Source organism: Ciconia boyciana, chromosome 4 (genome assembly GCF_034638445.1).
Source record: "Ciconia boyciana chromosome 4, ASM3463844v1, whole genome shotgun sequence".
In the NCBI taxonomy this organism is placed as follows: Eukaryota; Metazoa; Chordata; class Aves; order Ciconiiformes; family Ciconiidae; genus Ciconia; species Ciconia boyciana.
This window is the reverse complement of record NC_132937.1, coordinates 95,326,882-95,349,031: the sequence shown is the minus strand read 5'-3', so window position 1 is coordinate 95,349,031 and position 22,150 is coordinate 95,326,882. Positions and strand designations below refer to the sequence as shown.

The 22,150-nt window shown below is 38.3% G+C and overlaps 1 protein-coding gene across 5 annotated transcripts in view; it reads right to left on the bottom strand.

The window, feature by feature from the left end:
* ATG10 (autophagy related 10) overlaps positions 1-19,357 on the bottom strand; it is an 89,128-nt gene extending 69,771 nt beyond the window's left edge. For 3 of the 5 annotated variants that reach the window (XR_012042354.1, XR_012042355.1, XM_072860684.1), the window contains exons 1-3: positions 19,314-19,357; positions 17,204-17,329; positions 12,052-12,171 (exon numbers count right to left, since the gene is read on the bottom strand). Coding sequence is in view for 3 of the 5 variants with exons in the window: in XM_072860684.1 (XP_072716785.1) it covers positions 12,052-12,171; positions 17,204-17,329 (246 nt within the window). In the remaining 2 variants the exon portion in view is untranslated. The other 2 variants (XM_072860686.1, XM_072860685.1) reach the window with 2 other exon arrangements.
* Between the last annotated feature and the right edge of the window lie 2,793 nt (positions 19,358-22,150).

Genomic DNA, 22,150 nt, shown 5'->3' with positions numbered 1-22,150 from the left:
ATTAAAGATATATTGTCTTGCACATTCAGGAAAACACCTGTATCTCATACAAATTCACAGAACAAAATTAATTTCTGGTGCAAACTAGAATAATAATTTTGAAATTGCAGCATTCATAATCACATTAGTACCAAATTTTAACACTCTGCTTTGGAAGTATCATGTTGAGTACCAGTCCAGCATGAAAAAAAGTCTTATTTTCATAGCTTCATTTTTAAAGGACATACACTAAGACTCTACTGTTAAAAGGTAAGAAAGCAGTGTCTCCTCACCGTGTGTTTGTCTGTATGAGGAAAGATAAGTTATTGTTATTGACCACAAAATATTTCATAACTCTAGAACATACTTTCCTGCAGTAGAAGTTCCTAAATCTCAATCAACTTCAATGCTACGTAGTTATACCTAGGAAGGACTATACCTCAAAATCACACACTGATTACACAGTATAACTCCACAACATCCTCAAGGAATACTGCCTTCTGACCTCAACAAGAAAGCTCAATTGCTATCTTTGCATTATTAACATAACCAGCAGTGATTGTTTTTAATTAATAAGGCTAACAAATAAGACTGGCAGTATAGAAAGATTTAGCATGCAAAAAAAAGTATGGGACTGCATCGTTTTCCAGAGTAGGAAATAATAACTGTTCTTTGTAACAAAGAAGAGAAAAGGATTCTTTCATGTATCTTGAGAGGGACCCATGTGAACAGTTCAGAGACAATGATGGTGAGATGGTGCTGGGGAGGAAACAAAACTCACAGTCAGACCTCACAGCTAAAAGGACAATAACAATGATTAGGGAATCTTAAGGTGGGTAAACAAACTGGAAGCTAGGATCACAATTGTGTGGCCTAACTTTGCAATAACAGCAATGACAAGCACATTTAAAGATGGCATACTCTTCTTAACTGTCAAGATAATTTTCTGCTTACATTTCTGATATATTTAAAGTTTCAGTGGTATAACTGAAGGTGGTCTAACCTCAACAGCCCCAGGGGATAGAGTGAGGCCTGGAATTCCCCTGCTCCCCATCTCCCACAGCATAGTCCTCTCGATTGTCTGCCAGAGTGCAGTCCACGCTATACAATTTAACACAGCAAAAGGGACCATTACTTAAGAATCTTTTTAAAAGAAGTAAAATAATTTTCAGAAACAAATAGAACAAGCAATCTATAAGCTTTTTAATGTTGGAATTTACAAAGCAGCAACATGTGGAAGTTTGACCCTTTTGCCACTGCTCACTCTAAGGCCCTAAATCTGCAATATTCACTCCAAGCCAACATGACCTGTATGTTGCAGGAGAATAATCCAAACACACTGAAAGATGAATCATATAACGCTGCTACAAAATACAGGCACTTGGCCAAAATAAGAGTATTGTTCCAATGCAGATGAGCATTGTCCCCAGAAAATTAGAGCATAATACTGTACCAGTACAATTTAATTTAAAGGAAACAAAGGAAAGCATATATGCAAGACTGGCAACATGAAGTATTCTGAGGTTCACCATAAAAAGTAAAATGCTAACAGTTGACTAGACTGTGATTTTGTTTCCTTTGTGGTAGAACAGTATTGACAAATACTATAGTGTCATGTTTCTTGTTTGCAAGCTAATGTCATAAACATTTGAAAAATACAGTCTGGACAAAAAGACAATGCTCTGCTCAGAGTTAGGGCGGCGCATCATCACACTGCCCCTGGAGCAGCCAAATGCTGAAATTATGATTAGGGTGTTGCAATCTCCCTCGGGACTCCCTCACCACTCTGGGAGGGAACAAACTGATCTACACCTGGCACAGCATATACCGCCCAACGTGCTGGTGCAGCAATGCCACCCAGAGTGCTGGGAGCAAGGCTCATTCTTCTTCACGCCATCCATCCCTAATTGCCACCATCCCTAACTTATGACATATGTATGGGCATAAAACAGAAGCACACTTTAAAACCCAGGCTTCCAAAACGCTACTCATGACGCGGGCAGCTCTCTTACATCTCCATACCCTACACTGGCCAAACCGAAACATAATTCTGTATCAATTAATTTCAAAAGTATTTCTACTGCTCCAAAATCCCTTTCCTTTGCCTTCTTAAGGCCCGATTATTCCAAACACATACAAAGAATTGTTTTTAGGAATACAATAATTTTAACATTAATAAATTATTTAACATTGATGTCAGTTTCAATGTACATGCCTGGAGCATACTCCTTTTGCATTGTGCACATCTCAATGATTAATCAATTCTGAACAACTACCACCAATATGTACCATGTGTTCTACTGAACCCTAAAGTGTATAGTCTTAATATGAAAACACACGCAATTTAGAGATAAAGCAAACTGTGAGAGTAAAATTCAGGATAACACATGTGGGTCTTTTATGCATTCTAGTGAGCTTTTAACCACATGTCTGTCCCCATTTATGAGTTGTACTGAGTAAAAACACTGTAGTGTACTGCCTCTTTCAACTCCTGAACAATCCAGTTTTGGAGGTTTAGCTGGGGAAGTGTTTGGTATCTACTTGTTCATATATGATGAAGAATCATTGTATCCTACTGATATGCTTCCCCCAAATTCTTCATTGCCACTATCCCCAAGTACAGCACTGCTGAGGAAATGCCACAGTGGTACTATGTTACAATACACATTAGTTTTAATATATTAAATAATATAATAGGATGCCACAGTGTGGCCATACGTGCCACCATAAGCACTGTTGATAAGCATCTGTTCAGTATCTCTTCCACTCACAGTAGCTCAATTTGAACTTTTTTTGGAGGGAAAAAAGGGGGGGGAGGGGAATACATTGTAACAACAAAACACTGTATTGAGAACAATTTTTTTTTTTTTAATAGGAACATGACAAAGAAGAAATGTCAGTTTTTCTTATTAAGACTACTACATTACTACTATATTTTTAAATTGAAAACAGAAAAACAGATTTTAATTTCTCACAAGCCCTCCCACTGATAAAACTGTAGAAGCTGGAATCTCTGCATGTTTTGCCCAGGTATCAAGGCATGTCAAGCATGCGGCTATCAAAACATCTGATGCAAAAGTCACCAAGCCTGTAAAAAAAGACATTACCCTAGCAAACTGAGAGGGGAAACATACAGCCCAGGTAGGTAACTATCTGAATGTGTAGCCTACATATCTCTGATATTTCTTTTCTATATGCAGTTACATGCAGTTTTAAGGTAAATTTGTCAACATAATTTACAGGGCAAAGCCAACTGCTGTTGAAGTCCACTCTGACACCACTTTTAAAAATTATTTTTTATAATCTCATAATAATGACTTAATTTATTAAAAAGGCACACATAAAAAAAAAGGCGGTACGTTTATGAAATTAAATCACACTTAAAAATTCTTTAATTTAATTTTGACTTGAAGAATTAAAATTTTAAAGACTTCAGTCTGGCTTTTTCTTTTCCTCTAGATGCACTAAAACCACCCATATAAATTTTTCAAAACAACTTTCTAGATGTCATGAAAAAATGCAGTAAATTGGAACAAAATAACATTACTTCTTTTAAATATCTACAATACAGGATTACTGGGCCAAATGAGGGCGCTTATAAATAATTTTGTCAGTGGTATTACAAGTCTCTCAAAGTTCAGATTCTGGGAAAACCATCTTCACTTACCCCAGTCTCAACGTGTGCTCCACAAGAAACTGAGGTTTATTGACTGCAGAAGGAAGACATTCTGCTGAGATTACACCATGCCTTCAACCATAGTAACTCTAACTGAACTGTCATATTCAGTTAACAAATCTGAATTACAGCATCTTTTTCTGTGTTTGATGTAGCATTTATTTGCTAATATTAAGCAACAACTCTGAATACTAAGATAGCAGATAAAAAGTTGAAATCAGTCTACGCTAACATCTAAACTAAAAAGAAATCACTTTTTGAGGTCATACAATGTGTCTTCAGTTCTCCCAAAAGCTTCATAATTAGTCTATACATTTGCTTTGATATAATTTCTAAGGTTTGTGAAAACTTATTAAGCCTATCCTACTCGGTAAAACAGAACAGCAATCAAAGAATGTATAAGATTGAGAATTAAGATCAGAGTCCCACCACCCACAATGATAGTCAAGCCAACAGCATGTCATCAAAGCTGTTGAAAACTAAATGTAACTACTGTTAACAAGATTTGCCAGGATACCAAAGTGACACACAGAAAATGATCTACAAAGGTCTGTGCGTGGGAGACAAAAACTTCCCCTGTCTCTGGAACTTTACAGGAGCAGAAGCATTTAGCCTCCTCCATGAAGACTGAGACATCCCATCAATGAAGGAGTCCAGAAGCAGGACATATCTGGGATTCAAATTACTTCTGTCACCACAGCATTCTTCCTTACTGAGGTTTCTCCAGCTCAAGGAAGGGGTGTAATGTCTACACCGAAGTTTCTTCCAGCCTTGATATTTCTAAACAATGGTATTCTTTTGCCAAGCCTTTTCATGTAGAACACACTTAATAAAATCCACACCAGAATATTTTCTTGTGGTTTAATAAAGGCTAGTTCATTTTCAGATTAATACATTTTTAAGCAAAATCACAAGCATCCTCACTGCATTTTGCAACACACTTTAGATCTCCTTAGAATAAGCGGTTTCCTGATTTATTCTTTACAGGTTTCCATCAATAATTTGGGTTTCCTTTCTGTGACCTGGCATTTGAAAAGGGTTTTGGTACATATGCTAGACAATGAAGCATTAAGGCAATTTGGAAGATGGAGCAAAACACTGACCTAGCTAACATAGAATTATGGGGCACAAACATGTACCGCGGCCCAATTAAGGCTGACTAGCAACATTTTGAGCTGCAGCACCAAAGAAAGAGCTGACTCCCGGGAGACCTAATGGAACTGGGATAGGAAGTCAGGAGTGATGAAAAGGGTCTGAGCAGATCCGAGACTAACTGAAATTAGAACACTTCCTTCCTACCAAAGCTTCCCACATCACTTTAAAGGGAACATATTTTGGGTTTAATACAGATACAGCATGATTTACTTCCCTTCTCAGAGCAACAGGGAAACTATGAAAAAGACTAGGGGTAAACTCAGCTGCTTCTGAGCAACTGCACTGCTCTTAAGCTCAGATCATTTCATTGCATACCGATGTTTTAGGTGAGTATCCAATACTTGATTTTCTCCCTCTTTACTAAGGTCCTTTCATTATTTTCTGCAGTGAGTGCTGGATTCCATTAAATGTATTTACATTTTTCTCCTTAAGTACTGTTTGCTGGGTTTTCAATTCACATTTTTTAACCATCCAACAAATACTGTGGTTATGCAAATGTTTACACTGAGTTCATCTTATTTACTTTTGCACAAAAAAATGGTTTGTTCTTAATTCTAAAAATACTGAATTTGTTTAGAGAAAAAATTATTAATAATTACTAAGAATTGTAATTTTCGAGTTGTTATAAACCAAACAGCACAGCTGAAGAGCAAATCACATGGTATTATGAAGTTTCAGAAAGATGTCAGACTCATTCCCACATCTTCCATCAGGCAGATCTTCACCAACACTAATGAACATCTGCCAGCAAAGGTGGAGTCCATGGAAAAGTAAATACGTAACTTAATCAACATGTTTGTGAGGCTCAGTGCTCATTTTCCAAAGGCAACATCAGCTATTAACAGACCTTCAACATTCCCAACCTGCCCACTCCTTCATAAAGTAGCAATGGCTGTAGCTTCAGAAATGGTTCCACGCTGACTCACTTCTTCTGCAATACCCAGAAGAGCTGAGACAAACCACACACAGAGAAGTATTACTCCAAGTTATTGCTTCCCTTGAGCTATTTGAATAACAAAGAAAAAGAATGCATAAAGTGAATCCAGATTTTCCTCCTTTACTCTTTTAGAATATAAACTCTTTGAGGCAAGAGGACTAATCTTCATTTTGAATTTTGTACAGTATTTTTCACCTTATCAACAATTCACGTAGTAATATATGTAATTGTTCTGTCCTTGCTTAAAATGTGTCTACACAGCACTTAACAAAAGCTGGAGTTGGATACAGATGATGGTAAATACTAAAGTCTAGAATGAAAGGCATCGTTTCAGTGCAGTTGGCTACCTGGGTTCATAATATAGTAAGTGAAATATGACTTTGTAGCATTTGAATAGTTTCAGTCATAGGGAGGAAAAACCATTCTGTTCACTGTGATTTACTTAGACTGGAAAAAAGAAGAGTGAGTGAAAAGGGAAAAAACCCCACAAATATAGAAGGGTAAGATTCCAGTTTCAGTGGAAGCAGAACCTACTGCCTCACACAGTCAAGATGTGCTACAGTATCCCTCAAAACCAAGCCCAGGTTAAGTTCATCTAACTTATTACATCCCACAGCTGGTCATCATTGCATCTACTCTCAGTGAAGAGCTTGCGATGAACAACTTACATAAATCTCATTTATAAATTTGGGTAATATGAGGTTGTCAATATAGAAATATTTGAAACATGTTTCCACATATAAATTAAGTTATACAAAAGAAGACACAATTCCATGTTCACCGATACAGACCCTGACAGATCTCTTGGCAGGACAGATTTTATTTGGATCAAGAAACAATATACACTGAAGATTGCTGTTGAATTAGTCAGAACACAGTATGGTGCTTACACTAGATTTATGCTGTCTGCAGAAAAGCATAGATGACACTCATCAGGCATAAAGTCAGGACAGCACAAAGACAACAACTGATTCAATAAAAATTGAAGCAGAACAAAATTGCAACTTAAAATTTTTCAATTGGCACTACGTGTTTATATCAGTTCCTTACTTTCTCATGCTATTTTTATTCTATTGGAAGATACTCTAAAAGATTTATGATCTCTTCAGCTCATATCCTAGGGACTGAGTCCGATCTTACTGGTTAGAAGGGTGTCCTCCACAAACTCGGTCAAAAGTTTGTTTACGGTTACTCACAGTGTCATTAGTAGTTTCTCTTTACCAATCTGGGCATTAAAACAAACATCTTCATTAAAATCAATCCACAGAAATCAAAGAATGGCATTCCAGAGGAACATTCTCAATCCTTTTCTAGTAAGATGGCAAATGGAAAGATAGGGTCTGCATAAAACAGGATCCCCAGGCACCTGGGTTAGATAAACAGCTTGACAACTCAGTTACTGCCAGGTACAAAGAGAGAAACTTGCTTAAACTGCTCCAAATGGATATTAGTATTTAAGCATACCTGTCTCCAGGTACCTTGCCTTTATAGTGCCAGTGCATCTACATGGGCATAAATACTTTCCTACGTTTACCTTTGTCTAAGCTTGTGTTGAGTATCATTTCAATATAAAGAATAAAATCCAACTCATTACACTTATACTGTACCCACTGAAAGCTGTGAGCCTTCTCACAGCTCCCAACACCCTGTACAGTCCTCACATGAGTTCATAAGGTAATTACTCTACTGCCTAGGACAGCTCAGGAATTAGCAAGAGTGTGTCTGGAAACTAGCAGATATCAAAGGTTCACTGACATGCAAAAGGATGACAAGGAGACAGTCTGAATTCTTCAGGCTTGCCAATGAGCTGATGAAACCATCAATTAACTATTATGTGCATGGCAGAAGCCTGCATGGCAGAAGCCTTCAAGTTCCAGAAAATGGAAAACCTGCTTCATACTAGATAACACGCCAACTGGCTGCAGCACAGCACAGTGGTTCCCCAACCTCTTAGCTTTTGCTGTATTCCTGCTGGTCCTATAGACCAGGCTGCCTCCTGTTACAGCAACTTACTGCCAATCAGCTGATCCTTAGTATCTCACAATACGTGCAATACAGGAACCTCTGTGCAAGTAAGAGCTGGAATACAGCAACTTGCACCACCATCCACAAAAAGGGTGGTACTTTTGGCATGTGGAGATCCATCACAAGTACTGACTGTTACTGCCAGGTCCAACTCCCAGTACTACAAAGGCCGCAGCATTCCACTGCACAAGCATGCCAGTCTCCATTTAAGGATTTCAATCAAACCTTAAGCCAATGCCAGTTGCTCCAATGGTTCATCCCTAAACCTTTTTTTTTTTTCTTTTGAGTTGCTACTTTACAAAATCTAGTCCTCAACTAAGTATAAGCTTTACTGTCAAAGTGAAATCTCGGCCTCAGTGAAGTCACCAGCAAAAACAGCTACTGCTTTTAATGAGCTCAGATCCATATTTCGTTGTATGAGATTCATATGACAAAATGCAGACTTCTACATCCAGGTTAACCATCTAGCTTCCCTTGATCATCAGTGAAGAAAAACAGACACTTTTAGACTCATCTTCTAGAGAAGACACCTAAAATAGGTTGACTGATTTACACCCAAAAACACTTTTTTACTTCCTCAGGCTGAAACAAAGATTTAAGTGACAAGCTCTATACTGCAGATATCTAAAATAAGTGGAAAGAAACCCACACAGAATTTTATTCTGGGTTTTCAGATGAAAACACAAAACTTGTGTAAATGGAACCAGGCATACCACATAATACAGACTGCTCTGTAGAAAAGACCACAGTACATAGTTACTCATTACTCCTTCACCAGGAAGGTTCCAAATATTTAGATACCAGACAATGAGCTGGAATGTTGGAAATGTTAACTGTCCAATGAGCTGAAATAAACTTTTCAAATAATTTGATCAGGTTCCCTGGAGATCTTGGTAAGATTAGCACATTTTTGATACTGTGATAATTGATCATTGATTTTCTATTTGAATAAAGTTACTTTAGCTATTCTGTGTATTTTCTGCCATGTATCATTACACTTCAGTATCTCTTCACAGATTGAAACTGAACATAACAGTAATAACTTTGCTTCTCTGCAATTTCAATGTCCTAACTGTACTCTTTGCTACAACAGGATATACTAACTGATTTAACTTCATCTCTTCCCTGATGCATCTTCTGTTCAACTACTTAAATAAGAGTTATATCCTCACTATGGATAACTTTCCTGTATTTCCCTCCAGCTTTAAAAATCTGTCTTCGAATCTTCCTCCTAATTTTCACCTTGCCTGCCAAAACTAGCATTCTATTTGTAATCTCTGAACTGGATTCGCAGGAACAGGAGAGGAAAATCTTGTGGCCTCTTATGCCCTGTCATATACCACAGCACATTTTTTTCCTTGTCTTTTTGTCAACACTGGTTGTTCCGAACAATGGATATTGATTACTCAGACCTTAATTTCCTAGTTCGTCCTTTCTTACTGTTCCTAGTTAATTATCTTATAAAACTGTATTGTATCTCCTACCACGCCTTGAAAGAGAAGATCAGACTACCAACAGATGGAAATATCTCAGTAAGACACAAATAGTAAACATACAGTATAGAAAAATCCAGATCACAACAGTAATGCTGAAACTGAAAATTGTGAAATATGGAACTATCAGACAATGGCCACAATTTTTCCAAAATAAATTAAAATTCTTATTTAGAGCTCCTTTAGACTTAAAATATATAAAAATAAAATTTATAAATTTTCTAAGGAAAAAAATGCTAAATATTGAACGCATATAACCAATGGAAACCTTTCCAAGTTCTACCAAGACCACAACTTTTGCTGAACTCTATTAATCAGAATGTCTTTCAATAACTTATTGAAAGAGATTGTAGTTACGTCACACCACCATGTGATTTGTGGGTGCAACACGTATTTTTAAAAAAACAAAACCTATTTAAATAACAGACTGTTAGTGCAACAGAACTCTCACATTCAACATCTGGAAAAGAACATGCATCTTATACATGCACTGCTGTGCTTGAGCAAATTTATCCCCTCTACAGTCACTGTTTCCTTCTTTCCCTTAGTGTTAAATATATACTTTTACTTTATGTATCCATAGCAAATTTCATTTTCCAACTTATTGGTGTGCTTCTCCCATTTTCTAGATTAAATAATTTTAACAGCCTGGTTACCCTTCAGTGCAATGAAGAATATAAACTTGACATAATCTCTATTGGGCAGTGAACATTTTGGAGAGGAAACTTAATTTTTTTCTTATGCATAACCTCAAGTCTTATAACCTACATAATTTTCTAAGACCTTTCTCTTGCTTCACTCTTCATCTTCACTGCCACTACACAACATGAACAAAGGGTCTTTCTCAAAGAGGACCAGCTAATGCTCAAGGTCCTTTTCAACCTAGATATTTCTATGATTCAAAACACAGAAATCTTGCACAATAGTTCAAGAGGTAATTATTAATATTAGTATTTTGATAAACCATAGAGTTTGGCCTGGAATCATATTTCAGTATATTAAAGACTGTTTATTATTATATTTCAGTACATTAAAAAGTCTGTTTCAGTATGTTACAGGCTCTGAAGCATTTTTTCTGTTGTGACACTTCTTCTATAGCTGATAGTTCTTTCCAGAAGAAGGATTCAACAGCTTTTTACAAGATGTTATTTTAAAATAAACTCTGTTATGAAGACTCGATTAATTATAAAAACAAAAAAAGTCACAATTGTCAAAAGTAATTCTGAATATAAACAGTAATCTGTTCTTACAAGTCAGGACTGAAGTATACAAACACTGCCATAGTAACAATTAAGTAACAACCTCTGAAGCATTGATACTAGCTTTCATTTTAAGAAATACTAGAATTTAAATTAAAGGAAAACTTAAAATGCTTCAGCTACCCTCAGATGACTTACATATTATGCTTATAATTGGTACTTACCAAACAAATGCAATGATTCTAAAGATTATATGGATTCCAACTCATATCAAAGCCGGTGTATCAGAAATGGGGTTGTAAAATTTTCCTTTTTTTTTTTTTTGTGGATTGAACGAGTTGTCTTATTGGTAACAGAACCATACCTTGTTTCCAGCTTACTTGTATCATTTGAACCCTAGCTGTTCCTCATGGCACTCTAAGGGAACAAGGTGCTGCTTTAGTCCAGTCCTGTACTTGCACTGACTAGCCAAACAGGACATAAAGATCAGACCTCTACCTGCCTGTAAAAGTCATCTTTCATCTAGCCAGCCATCTGCTTTCACAAAATTTTTAAGAACCAAATACTGTTTGATATCTACCCCTCTTTAAAATACAGTTAAACCTGTGAGTGAACTCAAAAATCAGTAGAAACAACTACATCACAGACTAACAGACTGCATGATTGGTTTAAGCACCATTTCCTTCAGAAACTAGGCCAAAGGAATACTCGTTTCAGACCCTGTACCAGTCTTGGGGGGGTGGGGGGGGAATCAGTGTGCTGATGAAAAAAGAAAAGGAACTGTTGCAGAAAAAGGTAACTGGAAAATATACCATGTCCATCTGTTCAAGAGTTTATAGTATATAGAATACATTGTTTTCAGTCAATTAAAATCCAATTTATTTTTTTTTTTCATATTTATGGTAACAACATAACAAGGGAGTGAATTTCTACTATTTCTATCTTGGTTAGTCAATAATCTGGAGGTCTAACGAAGAATCAAACAAGTAAATAATTATTCAGATCAGTTCACCCTGGGTTTAATGAACGGTTTTCATTTTCTGGAAGAAAGAACTTTATTCTCCTTCAAGAATATCAAATCTATTTTGTTTTCCACCACTAGTTTCAAAAATTGCTCAGTATTTTAAGTTAGTTCCACAGTAGAAAAAGTATACACTGAGTATAAAATTCTTATACACAACTTAATTATTCAGTAAATATCACTTCAAATTAATATTAACCTCAAAGCTTTCTTTATTTTTTTAATTAATATTTACCTCTAAGAGAACTAAATCTTGATGCTTAATCTTTTTCCACAAAAGAAAAGGTTTCCTTAATGTTAGTGAATCAATGTGCAAAGTAATACCATCCTTCCATGAGGAAAATATATACATAGAAGATGATGAAGCCCTTCCATTTCATCCCAATTTTCATCACCAATATAGCTGCACACCTGAATAAGAACAACCGTGGGAAGAATAATTAAAAGCCACTGGTAACTCAAGATCTGAAATTTTTCTGGAGGGACTTAATTTAACAGTATAGTATTTTTAAAAATCCAGTTCATTATTTATCTTATAAACACAAAAGTCTAAAATCTGTACTTACTTCAACATGTGTAAATAACATTTGTTCAATGTTATCATTGTTTTTTTCCTTGAGATCTGGTGGGATGTTTCTATTTCTTACTTGGAAGTGTGTTTTACTAAGATAACCATCACCAAGGTCCTGTGTTCAGAAAACAAGAGAGAAAAAAATTTCTGTAACCAAAATGCTAAATGCTATCACTGTTCTAGAAAATAAACAGGGCATAGTATTTAGGCATAAGCTCCGAGTCTTTTTATAGGCACTGACAACTGCACTGCTTTTCAGCATCTTCTCACAGGTAGTTTACACTACCTGTGTAACCTGTGTTCCCTTGGTGTTAACGGAAGTCAAAGACCTGAACAATAAAAATAAAAATTAATATAGCTATTAACTGAATAAGACAACTGCTACCTGGGGATCAGAATGAGTGCCAAAGAACTGGAAGACAGTGCACTAAGGTCAGGAAGAGATGAACAGCTATTAATGATTTTGACCTATTTCAAGCAATGCATTCATGACAGTATAAACTTCCCAGTTCTCGGTAGATTAGTTTATTTTTGCTCTGTTCACCCTCTAACTTTAAGGAAGTCCTGAAAAAAAAACCCAAAACACTTCAGAACTTATGTGTGCAGAGTCAATTCTTGATCTTCTCTTGATCACCTCTGAGGGTCAAATGTAAGAGAAAACAGACAAAGCTGTACCTTCTCCTAGTTCCCTTTTTATCATTCCGCTTCCCAGGCCACATGGTCTACTGTTGTAAAAGGCCCTTGTGCAATTTCAGAGTGGCAGGAGAAGGTTTTAGGAGCTTCCCCCCCTTGCTGACCTGATTATCTGCACACATATATAAACTTTTTTTTTTTTTTTTTTAATTAGAAGTAAGAGGAGAGAAAAAGTTTAACAACAGATCACTGGAAAAACGTACATTCTGAAAGGGAGGAAGAGTATGCAGAACACAAAGAACAGTAGTTGCATGTTAAGAATTTATTTCTCAAAGGAAACAAATAAATTGGGGATTTATTAGCTGTTTCATAATATTTTATTTTAGACAAACACAGAAAGCATATGCACAACATTAATGAAAAAGGTTTCTATTTGAAACAGTCTCTCTACAAAATTCATTAACGTAGCATTAAATTGCTTGACAAGGCTGCAAATTTAACTATAATTTAACTCTTTGGTTAATCTGTCATTGCTGACACAGTTTATTTCATGTATTCTGACCTTTAAATCAACACGGGTTTTATTCTGACACACCAGTTGTCTCTTCTCAAGGACACTGTATAATATATCTACCTCCAAAATCTGCTATGGGCTATTTGTTTACTTTGTTCTTATCAAGTTTCACACCTGATAAAAAATGGTAACGCTCTCTACATCTATTTTTGTCCATGAATTTTTAAGCATGAATCATACTATAAGCAATTACCTTGCCGTAACTTCTCCTACTGCATCCCTTATTTTCTCACTAAAGCTCATCAAGAGCGTGAATACGCCAAACTTTGCTGGATGTCCTGGCTGCAGAACCAACTGCATCCTGTGCAATGAAGAATCAAGCATGCAGAGAACAACAGTGACAGAAAAATTAAGCCTAATGTGGTAATACAAAAGCCACTTCCCTCACTCTCAACACTCAAGTCTCTCCTTGTGGAGCTTCTTGTGAGTGCCAGCAGGAGTAAAGCTACCTGCATTGGTATTTATCCCCCTAAGAGCAGCAAAGAAAGTACTACAGGTACTACAGCCACCCAGAGAGGTAAAATGCCCCAAGGCAGAGTGAACTTTGCCAGAGAAGGGTTGGATATAGCATTCACCTCCCTGAACCAGTTCTTCCTGTCAGCAGAAAGGAGCCAAGCTCCATTGCCTTTGGATTCTGTAGCATTTGAGTGCCATGAAAAAATATCTATGGATAGCTGGAAACGTGGAGTTAGCAGTCTCTGTATTTGATAGCTGTATGTCAGAGGCCAGAGGAGAGGTGGCAGGAAAGAGAAGCAAACATCCTGTTGCACTCTCTGTAGTGTTACGTATTTTGTACACTTCTACCCCTAGAAATAAATCAATACTTTAGCAAGGACTTTTATCCCATTAATGTGGAAAGGGAGTCCATTTCTACTCCACCTGTCTTGTGAGTATCATAAGCAAAAGTGAACTGATATAGCCTTTGATATGATTACCTAGATTAACCTAACTAAATATGAAACAAACATAAAGCAGAAAGCAAACAGGGGGTAGCCTTCATGGCCAAGATTTAACTATCCATCCCTAATAACAGCACCCAAGTTTAGCTCTATCAGGTCCTACAGCAGAGGTGCTCTTGGCTTTTTTACAGTTTTCTTCAGGGGAAAAAAAAAAAGCAGATTATAAATATAACATAGTTTAGAACATTTCACTTACAGCTATAAATACAGGGTTCTGCTTGGGCCATGTGAGCTTATGCCACAAGAGCCAGCTCCACAAAAGCAATGAGTATTTCATCATCTAAATTTAATCTCTACAGAAAAAATAGGAACACAAGAACACAGTTCTACAAGCCTGGTTTACTTGTGTGGTCGTATTGCTATCAATGGGTCTATTCACATTGAGTATGGAATGAGGAAAGGGATACAAATGCATTACATCAGCAAAATTAAGAATGCCACAAACTACCCACAACACATATATTGGTAAAAAAAGCAAAACGACAATGAGACACCTAATGAAAAGCTTCCTTCCCAGACTACATACTATAAATGGACAGTCTCAATGGATAGGTTTTTATCACACACTGAAATCACAGAGTCACCAACCTGGCCCAGTAAAAAAAAAAATCTCTTACAATTTTTTTATATGTGAGAACAAAAATCTATCTCATTCTGCTATTTCCAGCAAAGCTTCTTATTTCACAGAAAGTTCAAACTTTGACCCATGTATTAAATTCCCAACAGAGGCTCAGAGTGTCCTTCTTTGTTGAACAAATCCTCACAAATATAGCCTTGGACTGAAATCTAAAGTTTCAAATGGTTGCCTGTAAGAAAGGGTGCATTGTAACACTGGCTAATATTTGCACTCTTTTAAAGACTTCTAAACAGAATGCATCTAAGGCCAAGATCCTGCTTCTTACTGAAATTGTTTCATCTGTGATGAAAGGGTTACAAATGCTGAAGTATAACTACTTATGTAGAAATGATGGCATACATTTCTTCCAGGACTTCTTGCATTTCAAAATGGTGCAAGCATGATTTTTCTCCCCAAAATTCATGAAAGCATGGGAAACCACTAAAGCCATTAAAGTAAAAAAAAAAAAAAAAAAAAACACAAAAAACAAACAAAAAAAACCCAAACAAAACAAAAAAACCCAAAGCTAGAGAAGTAAATTTTCTACAACAGAAAGAAGAAATAAACAGATAATGAGTATCCCAAACCATCCATTATTGAAAGCTGGTCAGAGAAGCTAGAGAACATATGAAAACCTACATTGCTCACCCATCAAAAAAAGTGTGGCAAAAAGAAACCTTAGAACAGTGTGGATTTATTATTAGATGGAAAACAACAAGCATTCAAAGTAGAAAAATCAAGTATTCAAAATATTTCTGTTGTTATTATAGAACAAATACAAATTATGTACCCATAAGCCATAACTATTACAAAGTTTTCATTTCAGCAGTGGTTAAGCAGGGCATTAGCATGAAGTAGCTATCATTAGGTATTTTTAAATCAGTACATAAGAACTGCTGATTTTCTTTAAGTCTTCGAGCACTGTGGAAGTTTCAGAGAACTTTGTAGAAAGCCAGCATGTATCAATATATCTTTATATACTGGCTAATTTGTGTAACTAGACGCATATTAGCTTGAACATCACCCCAAGCAAAATAACAGAAGACATCATATAGAATTCAGTAAATAAAGAAATTATACAGTAAATGTAGTTATTGTTTAAGAAAAATAGATTTTGTCAGGGTAACTTAAAAAGACACATTTGGTTGATAAACATAAAAGTCATAACAATGCACGTTCAGACTTCCATAAGATAACTGTTGATTCCACAAATGGAAATTAAGAAATTAAAATAATCCCACACTAATCTGACACACACTAAAGGATGAAAAAATTATTAACTCACAGATCACAAACGTAACTTAAAAATGGGGAATGATCACAAAAGAAGTTATTCTAATGGGGTCCCGTGAGACTAGTGTTGGCCCTGCGCTACTTAAAATTTTGATTAATAACCTAGAAACAATATGTAGTTATTATTGGTGAGGTTTGAAAGTTATGGGGAAGCAGCAAACAATGAGGATTGATCATTAACACAGGCCGATTCTTCTGGTTGCTGTATGCAAGTAACCTGTATTTTAATACAAAATATCAAGTCACACATATAGAACAAAGACTATGTGCTATTTCAGCTTAAAGGCTTAAAGCGATCCTTAGATATATAACCACAAGCACTTGTCCAGAGTAGGAAGGTTTGAATTTCACAGTGATACAACATTCATTGTCTAGTTTTGCCCACAGTTGAATAAAGGATTTTTATATACTGGAAAGGATTCAGAAGAGATCCACAACAATGATTAAAATATTGGAAAACACATCAAACAGTCAGAGAGTTCAATATGTTTTGCTTTTACACTGACAAGGTTAAGGGATGAATTGATCTGAATCTAAAGTACCAAAACATGGAGAATTCTGAAAAAAGAACGGTCCTCAGCTTAGTCAACAAGGTACAGCTACCAATGGCTAGAAGATGAAGCTAGGCAGTTAAGATTAAAAGTAACAGTTTTTTGGTTTTTTTTCTAAATTCAATTTTAAGCATAGCCAACCATTCAAAAGGCTTGTTGAGAGCTGTGACTGTTTCCCCATCATTGGTAATTCTGAAAATGAAGACTGCATAATGCCTTAAAAAGCATTTTCTGATCAAAACACAAATCATCTCAGGTAATCCCACCCCTTTGTTATACAAGTTGCACTAGCAGTCCCAGCAGTTGTTTCTGGATTCATGAATCCTATTCAATAGATGTACTGGCCTAAATCAACATGTAAACCACCTATGCACTATTTTGTTCTTGGACCACCTGTGTAAAATGCCATATTATAGGGTGATGTAAACCCCCCTTAAAGGATGTTTCATCTTGCGGTGGTTGTCAACAGCTCAAAAAGGCCAGCAAGGGTATCTAAAAATTAACACTATGATTATTTTTACCTTGCTAGTTCTCCACTCCCAACCATCTCCTATCTGCTGTGAATGTTTAGTAAATTCTTCACAGTACTGCTTGAATCTTTTTTCTTCCAAAAAGAAGTCGTCTTCACCTGCCATGCTACAGGACATCTGCAGAGCAAACTAAATGTTAGTACTGACAAATAAAATGAACACTAAAACCTTTCACTGATTTATAGCAACTGAATAGTAAAATAACAAAGCACTGGAAAAAAAACTGTTTCTTTATGTAAAACAAAGACATGTTTCTTCAAACACATTAGAGAATCATAGATACACAGAACGGCTGAGGTTGGAAGAGACCTTGTGAGACTGTTTAGTTCAATCCCCCTGCTTACAGTAGGGTCAGCTAGAGAAGGCTGCTCAGGATCATTTCCAGTTAGGTTTTGATTATCTCCATAGATGGAGATGCCACAGCCTCTCTAGGGAACCTGTTCCAGTGTTCAATTCCCACAGCAGTAAATAATTTTTCATCTGTTTAAATGAAAAAATGTATGTACCGGTTTGTGCTAATTGCCTCCTGTGCTTTCACTGCATAGTACTGAAAAAAGCCTGGCTCCACCTTCTTTATTCCCTCCCATCAGGTATTTATACACATTCATAAGATCCCAATGACCTTTCTCTTCTCCAGGCTGAAGAGTTCCAGCTCTCTCAGACACCCTTAACCATCTTTGTGTCCCTTCACTGGACTTGCTCCAGTATGGCGTTGTCTTTCTTGCACTGGGGAGCCCAGAGCCGGACACAGCACTGCAGTTTTGACATACGTTTCCTTAGCAGTACAGTCCAACTGGCAACCAGAAACCTGAATCCACTTGTGGGCTACTTCCACGGGCATACTACCTCTGCCTTGGGGAAGTAAACGGCTCCACAAAAGCTTAACAACTCTAGTGTTTGTGGACACAGAGCCTACATGATGGGCACCAGAGTCCATCTGAAGCAACTGTTCCTGCTCATGCCAGCAGTACAGCTCTCAATGGCCCAACAACGTGGCTCTCAAGGGGTTACAGCATGCTTCAAATGAGCACCTTCCCTACCCTTCAAATGCTCCCCTCCCGGGGTCTTAAAGATAACAGAAAAACTCTCAGACAATCTGGCCAGTTTTACTTTTTCCACTCCTTTCAAAGAGGATGTATCATAAATACATCTGTGAACACACTGAAACAGCTATCAGGGATCACTGCGGGACCACATACAAAAATACTCAGTAACTATTAACTAGACCACACCTTTTCTTAACAAGAAATACAAAGGACACAGCACCTTATGCAACGTTCATTATTTTTCAGGATCTGGTCCTAAATCACAACATCATCCTGTCTGCCCATGACATAAATTACTTATCTAGCACTTGAAAATATATTACTTTCAATGGCAGTTAACCCAGGCTCCCGTTAATCTGTTCGAGCTACCTGGATGTCAAGAAAAAGGAAATGTGGAAAACAGATGCTGCGTGTGTTTCTGCGATTCCCAAATTTCCCAGTCCAGACGATGGACTGCAAAACCACGATAAGTGCACGTAATGAGAGCGCAGTCCTCACATACGATTTAAACAGAGGTATGCGCTTTAGGAAATCAGCAGCTGTAAAGAGATACCAGGCTGCTGGCACCTGTGCGGCACGCCTCCCTTTCTTTCTTAAACTACCCCGAGAAGAGTGACGAGCAGATCCGAACAAATCCGTCCCACTCGGCCGCGGGCCCCGCCGGCACCAGGAAGGCCAGGCAAGCCCCCGGCCAAGCCGACTCCTTCTCCTCCTTGCCCGCCCCGCGCTGCCGAGCCCCTCCCGCCCCGCCGGGACGGCTCTCCCGGCGAGGCCCTCGCCCCCTCAGGCCCCCCGCCCAGGGGGGGCTGCCGGCCGGGATAGCCAGGCGACGTCCACCGGGGCAGGCGGGCGCCGTGTGCTGGGGGTAAGGCAGTGGCAGGGCCCGGGGTGCGGCGCGGGCGCCCCGTCTCGCCTGAGGCGAGGCGAGGCCCGGCACAAGACGCGGCGGCCGCGCACGGAAGAAACGGGGGCGCACTCCCGAGGACGGCCCGAGAGAGCGGCGCAGGACGGGCAGAGCGGGAGGGAGCAGCCCCGCCGCACCGCCCTCCACATACCGTGCCCTCCTCCTCCTCCCGCCAGCTCCGGGTCGCGCAGCCGCCCCGCCCACCGCGCATGCGTGCCTCGCAGCGGACCGCAGCCGGAGGGAGGTGGCTGCGCATGCGCGGGGGGAGGTGCTCGCCCCAAGCGCGGGGCGGACGCCCGGGGGCTGCTGCGGCGTGACGGTGGCGGCGGCGCGGGCGGGAAGCCGGGGCTGACAGGGCTGTGTGTCGAGCGCCCGTCCCGGCCCTCCTCCGGCCCCTCATATTCGCAGTGTGAGGCCATGTAAGAGGCGATCAGACGTGAGCGTTCTCAGCCAGCCTCTGGAAAGGCCCTTCTCTCGCCCAGGTCTTCAGTCAGCCCCGTCCTCCCACCTCCAAAAAGCGTTAGCCCCATTTAAATTTAGTTCGGGCTGGTCTCCTTCCAGAAGCTCAACAATGCCACTTTTATCTGAATGTTTCTGATTGGTTTTGCAGACTTAATCGCCCTTCTCTCTCTACAATATAAATATATAATGTTACTACCTTTCCCTAATGAAGATGAGGAGGGGGGAACGTGACATGAAAATGGCCAGGTCACCTGAGCACTGTCTTGTAACGTAACATGGGGGTAAGTAGGAGAGTAGTCCAAAAGGGTTATACAGTTGTCTGGATGAAAATAAGAAGTGCAGGGTCTCAGCAAAACGGTAATCCTGAGCTATTTCCAGGAGATACCCAGTGTGGATTTCCGTGTTCGTTTTGTTATCCAGCTGTGTTGTCTTTATAATTGCTTTTAGATGGGATAATTTTGTAGGTGCACAGAAGCTGTTGTACTACACAAATGTTAGAAGAAATATTTTTAAATTTACGAGTTTATTAAACCATACATTTTTCAGTAGTAAGGCCTTGTCTGGCATGCCTAAACTATCGAAACTGCAGTATGTGCAGAATGCACTGTATTTGGATAGACTTAAGTGGAACGTAAAATCTTGGCTTTACCTATTTAGCTGTAAACTGCCATTTTAAAGACGTTTATGACTGTTGCATTAAGAGTAAACAAGAGTTGTCCTGTCCCGTCAGCCTTGGAGACCATGCTGCTCAGTGGAGAGCCTCCGTATGCAAATGGTGTTTCGCTCTAGCTGGTTGTAATGTGATGTTCTCCAACTTGTGCAGTTCCTAATTTGCTTGTAATTTGCTGGGTGTGGGGAGCTCACAAGTGCCAAAACTTTTTGCTGGAATATTCTTGAGGTAAACCATTTCTCTTTGTTCTCAAAATTCCATTTTCTAGATTTGGGGTGTTAGCAGCCTAGTTCTTCCAACATGTACCATGATTCATATTTAAAGATAATTTTCACTATTTGTGAACAATGAAATGTTCTATCTAAGTCTGTAGTTTTCACCATTAGGTATATAGAAGTAAAGTTTTGTTTCATGAAGGTGTTCTGGAGAATGATTAACTGTGTGATGTGCTCTGAACAGATTGTGGTACCTCCATAGATCACTATATTTACTGCATATATTATTTTTGAAAGCACTTGCGTAGCTTGGGTGCTGCCATTATAACTACAAGTTGTGATGCTATAGTCATTATTTAATCATCAAAATTACTTATTTATATTGTTCTTCACTGTTTCTTTTAAATGTTGGGGTTTTGAAATTTGGTAAGTAAACATCATGTTGTCATCCAACCCTAAGTTTTGAAGGTTTTTACGTTGTGGAATGTATTCTGTAAGCCATTTTTGCTAACAGCAAATGCCTGTGGTATTGAAAAAATGTCACGTAATGTGCATTGCCTTGGAAGCTACAGCTCCTGATTTCTAATTTTAGCTTTGTTACTGTCTCTCTGGATTTTCTTAGGGAAGAATCATTGGCTTTAAGACTTGGCTCATTTAAAAAGTGGCTGATAGGGCCCTGATTTTGCATTGAAGTTAGCAAAGGAGTCGGAATGGCTGGCAGTTTCCAGAAAACTAAGCCATAGTTTCCACATATTCCGATCCATTTACTTTATTTAAAACTGTGAATACACAGCCCCTGTAAAAATCAAGGACATCCAGTGACTAGCATCTCAACACTAGTGGTAATTTTTAAAGAGTATAGGCTTTAGCCATACTGTTGGAGTATCGCAAACAGGCAATATTATCTATGGACCTTAAACTGGACATATATGATCTTAAGTAATTATGTATTGTTAAAAATAATAAACAGTTGACCTGAATGTCCCCTTTCAGGACTTGCTGGCTTCCTCATGATGAGCATAACTAACTCTTAATGTTACAGAAGTTAAGGTCCAAAACACTTTGAAAAACTGTTAGTAACCATACATTATTGCTAACAAATACTGTATATCTCTATGTAGACAGGATACTGTACCTACTAGAGGTGGATTCTAATCCTGGGTCCGCTGTTGACAAATTTGGGCTAATAGTTTAAGTTTTCTATGTCCGTTTCCCTTTTTGTCTGTCTTCAGAGCAGATGAGACTTATGGTAAATTCTTGCAGCATCTGGTATCAGCTTGGTCATCTCCAGTATTGTTGCCAGGGCATTTCAGTAAGTCGCAGCAAGTGCCTCTTTATCAAGGGAAATGCATTTGCTGTAGTTCTAAAATTACTTGACAAGGAGTCCCAACATGGGGGTTTCTCTCCTTTCTGTTCCTTCTCTTGCCTGTACTCTGAAATGCCTCAGGTTTCCATCTCGTCTCTGCCATACAAAAGCATTAATAGTCCTGTTCCTTGTGTCACTCCTTAGATGTTTATATACTTAAAACAAATAGACATAATACGTCATCAGACCAGTTTGGTTTATTCTAAATATGTTAATACATGCATATTAATATATATTATCACATATTGATAATTTTTGAGAATAAAATACAGTTG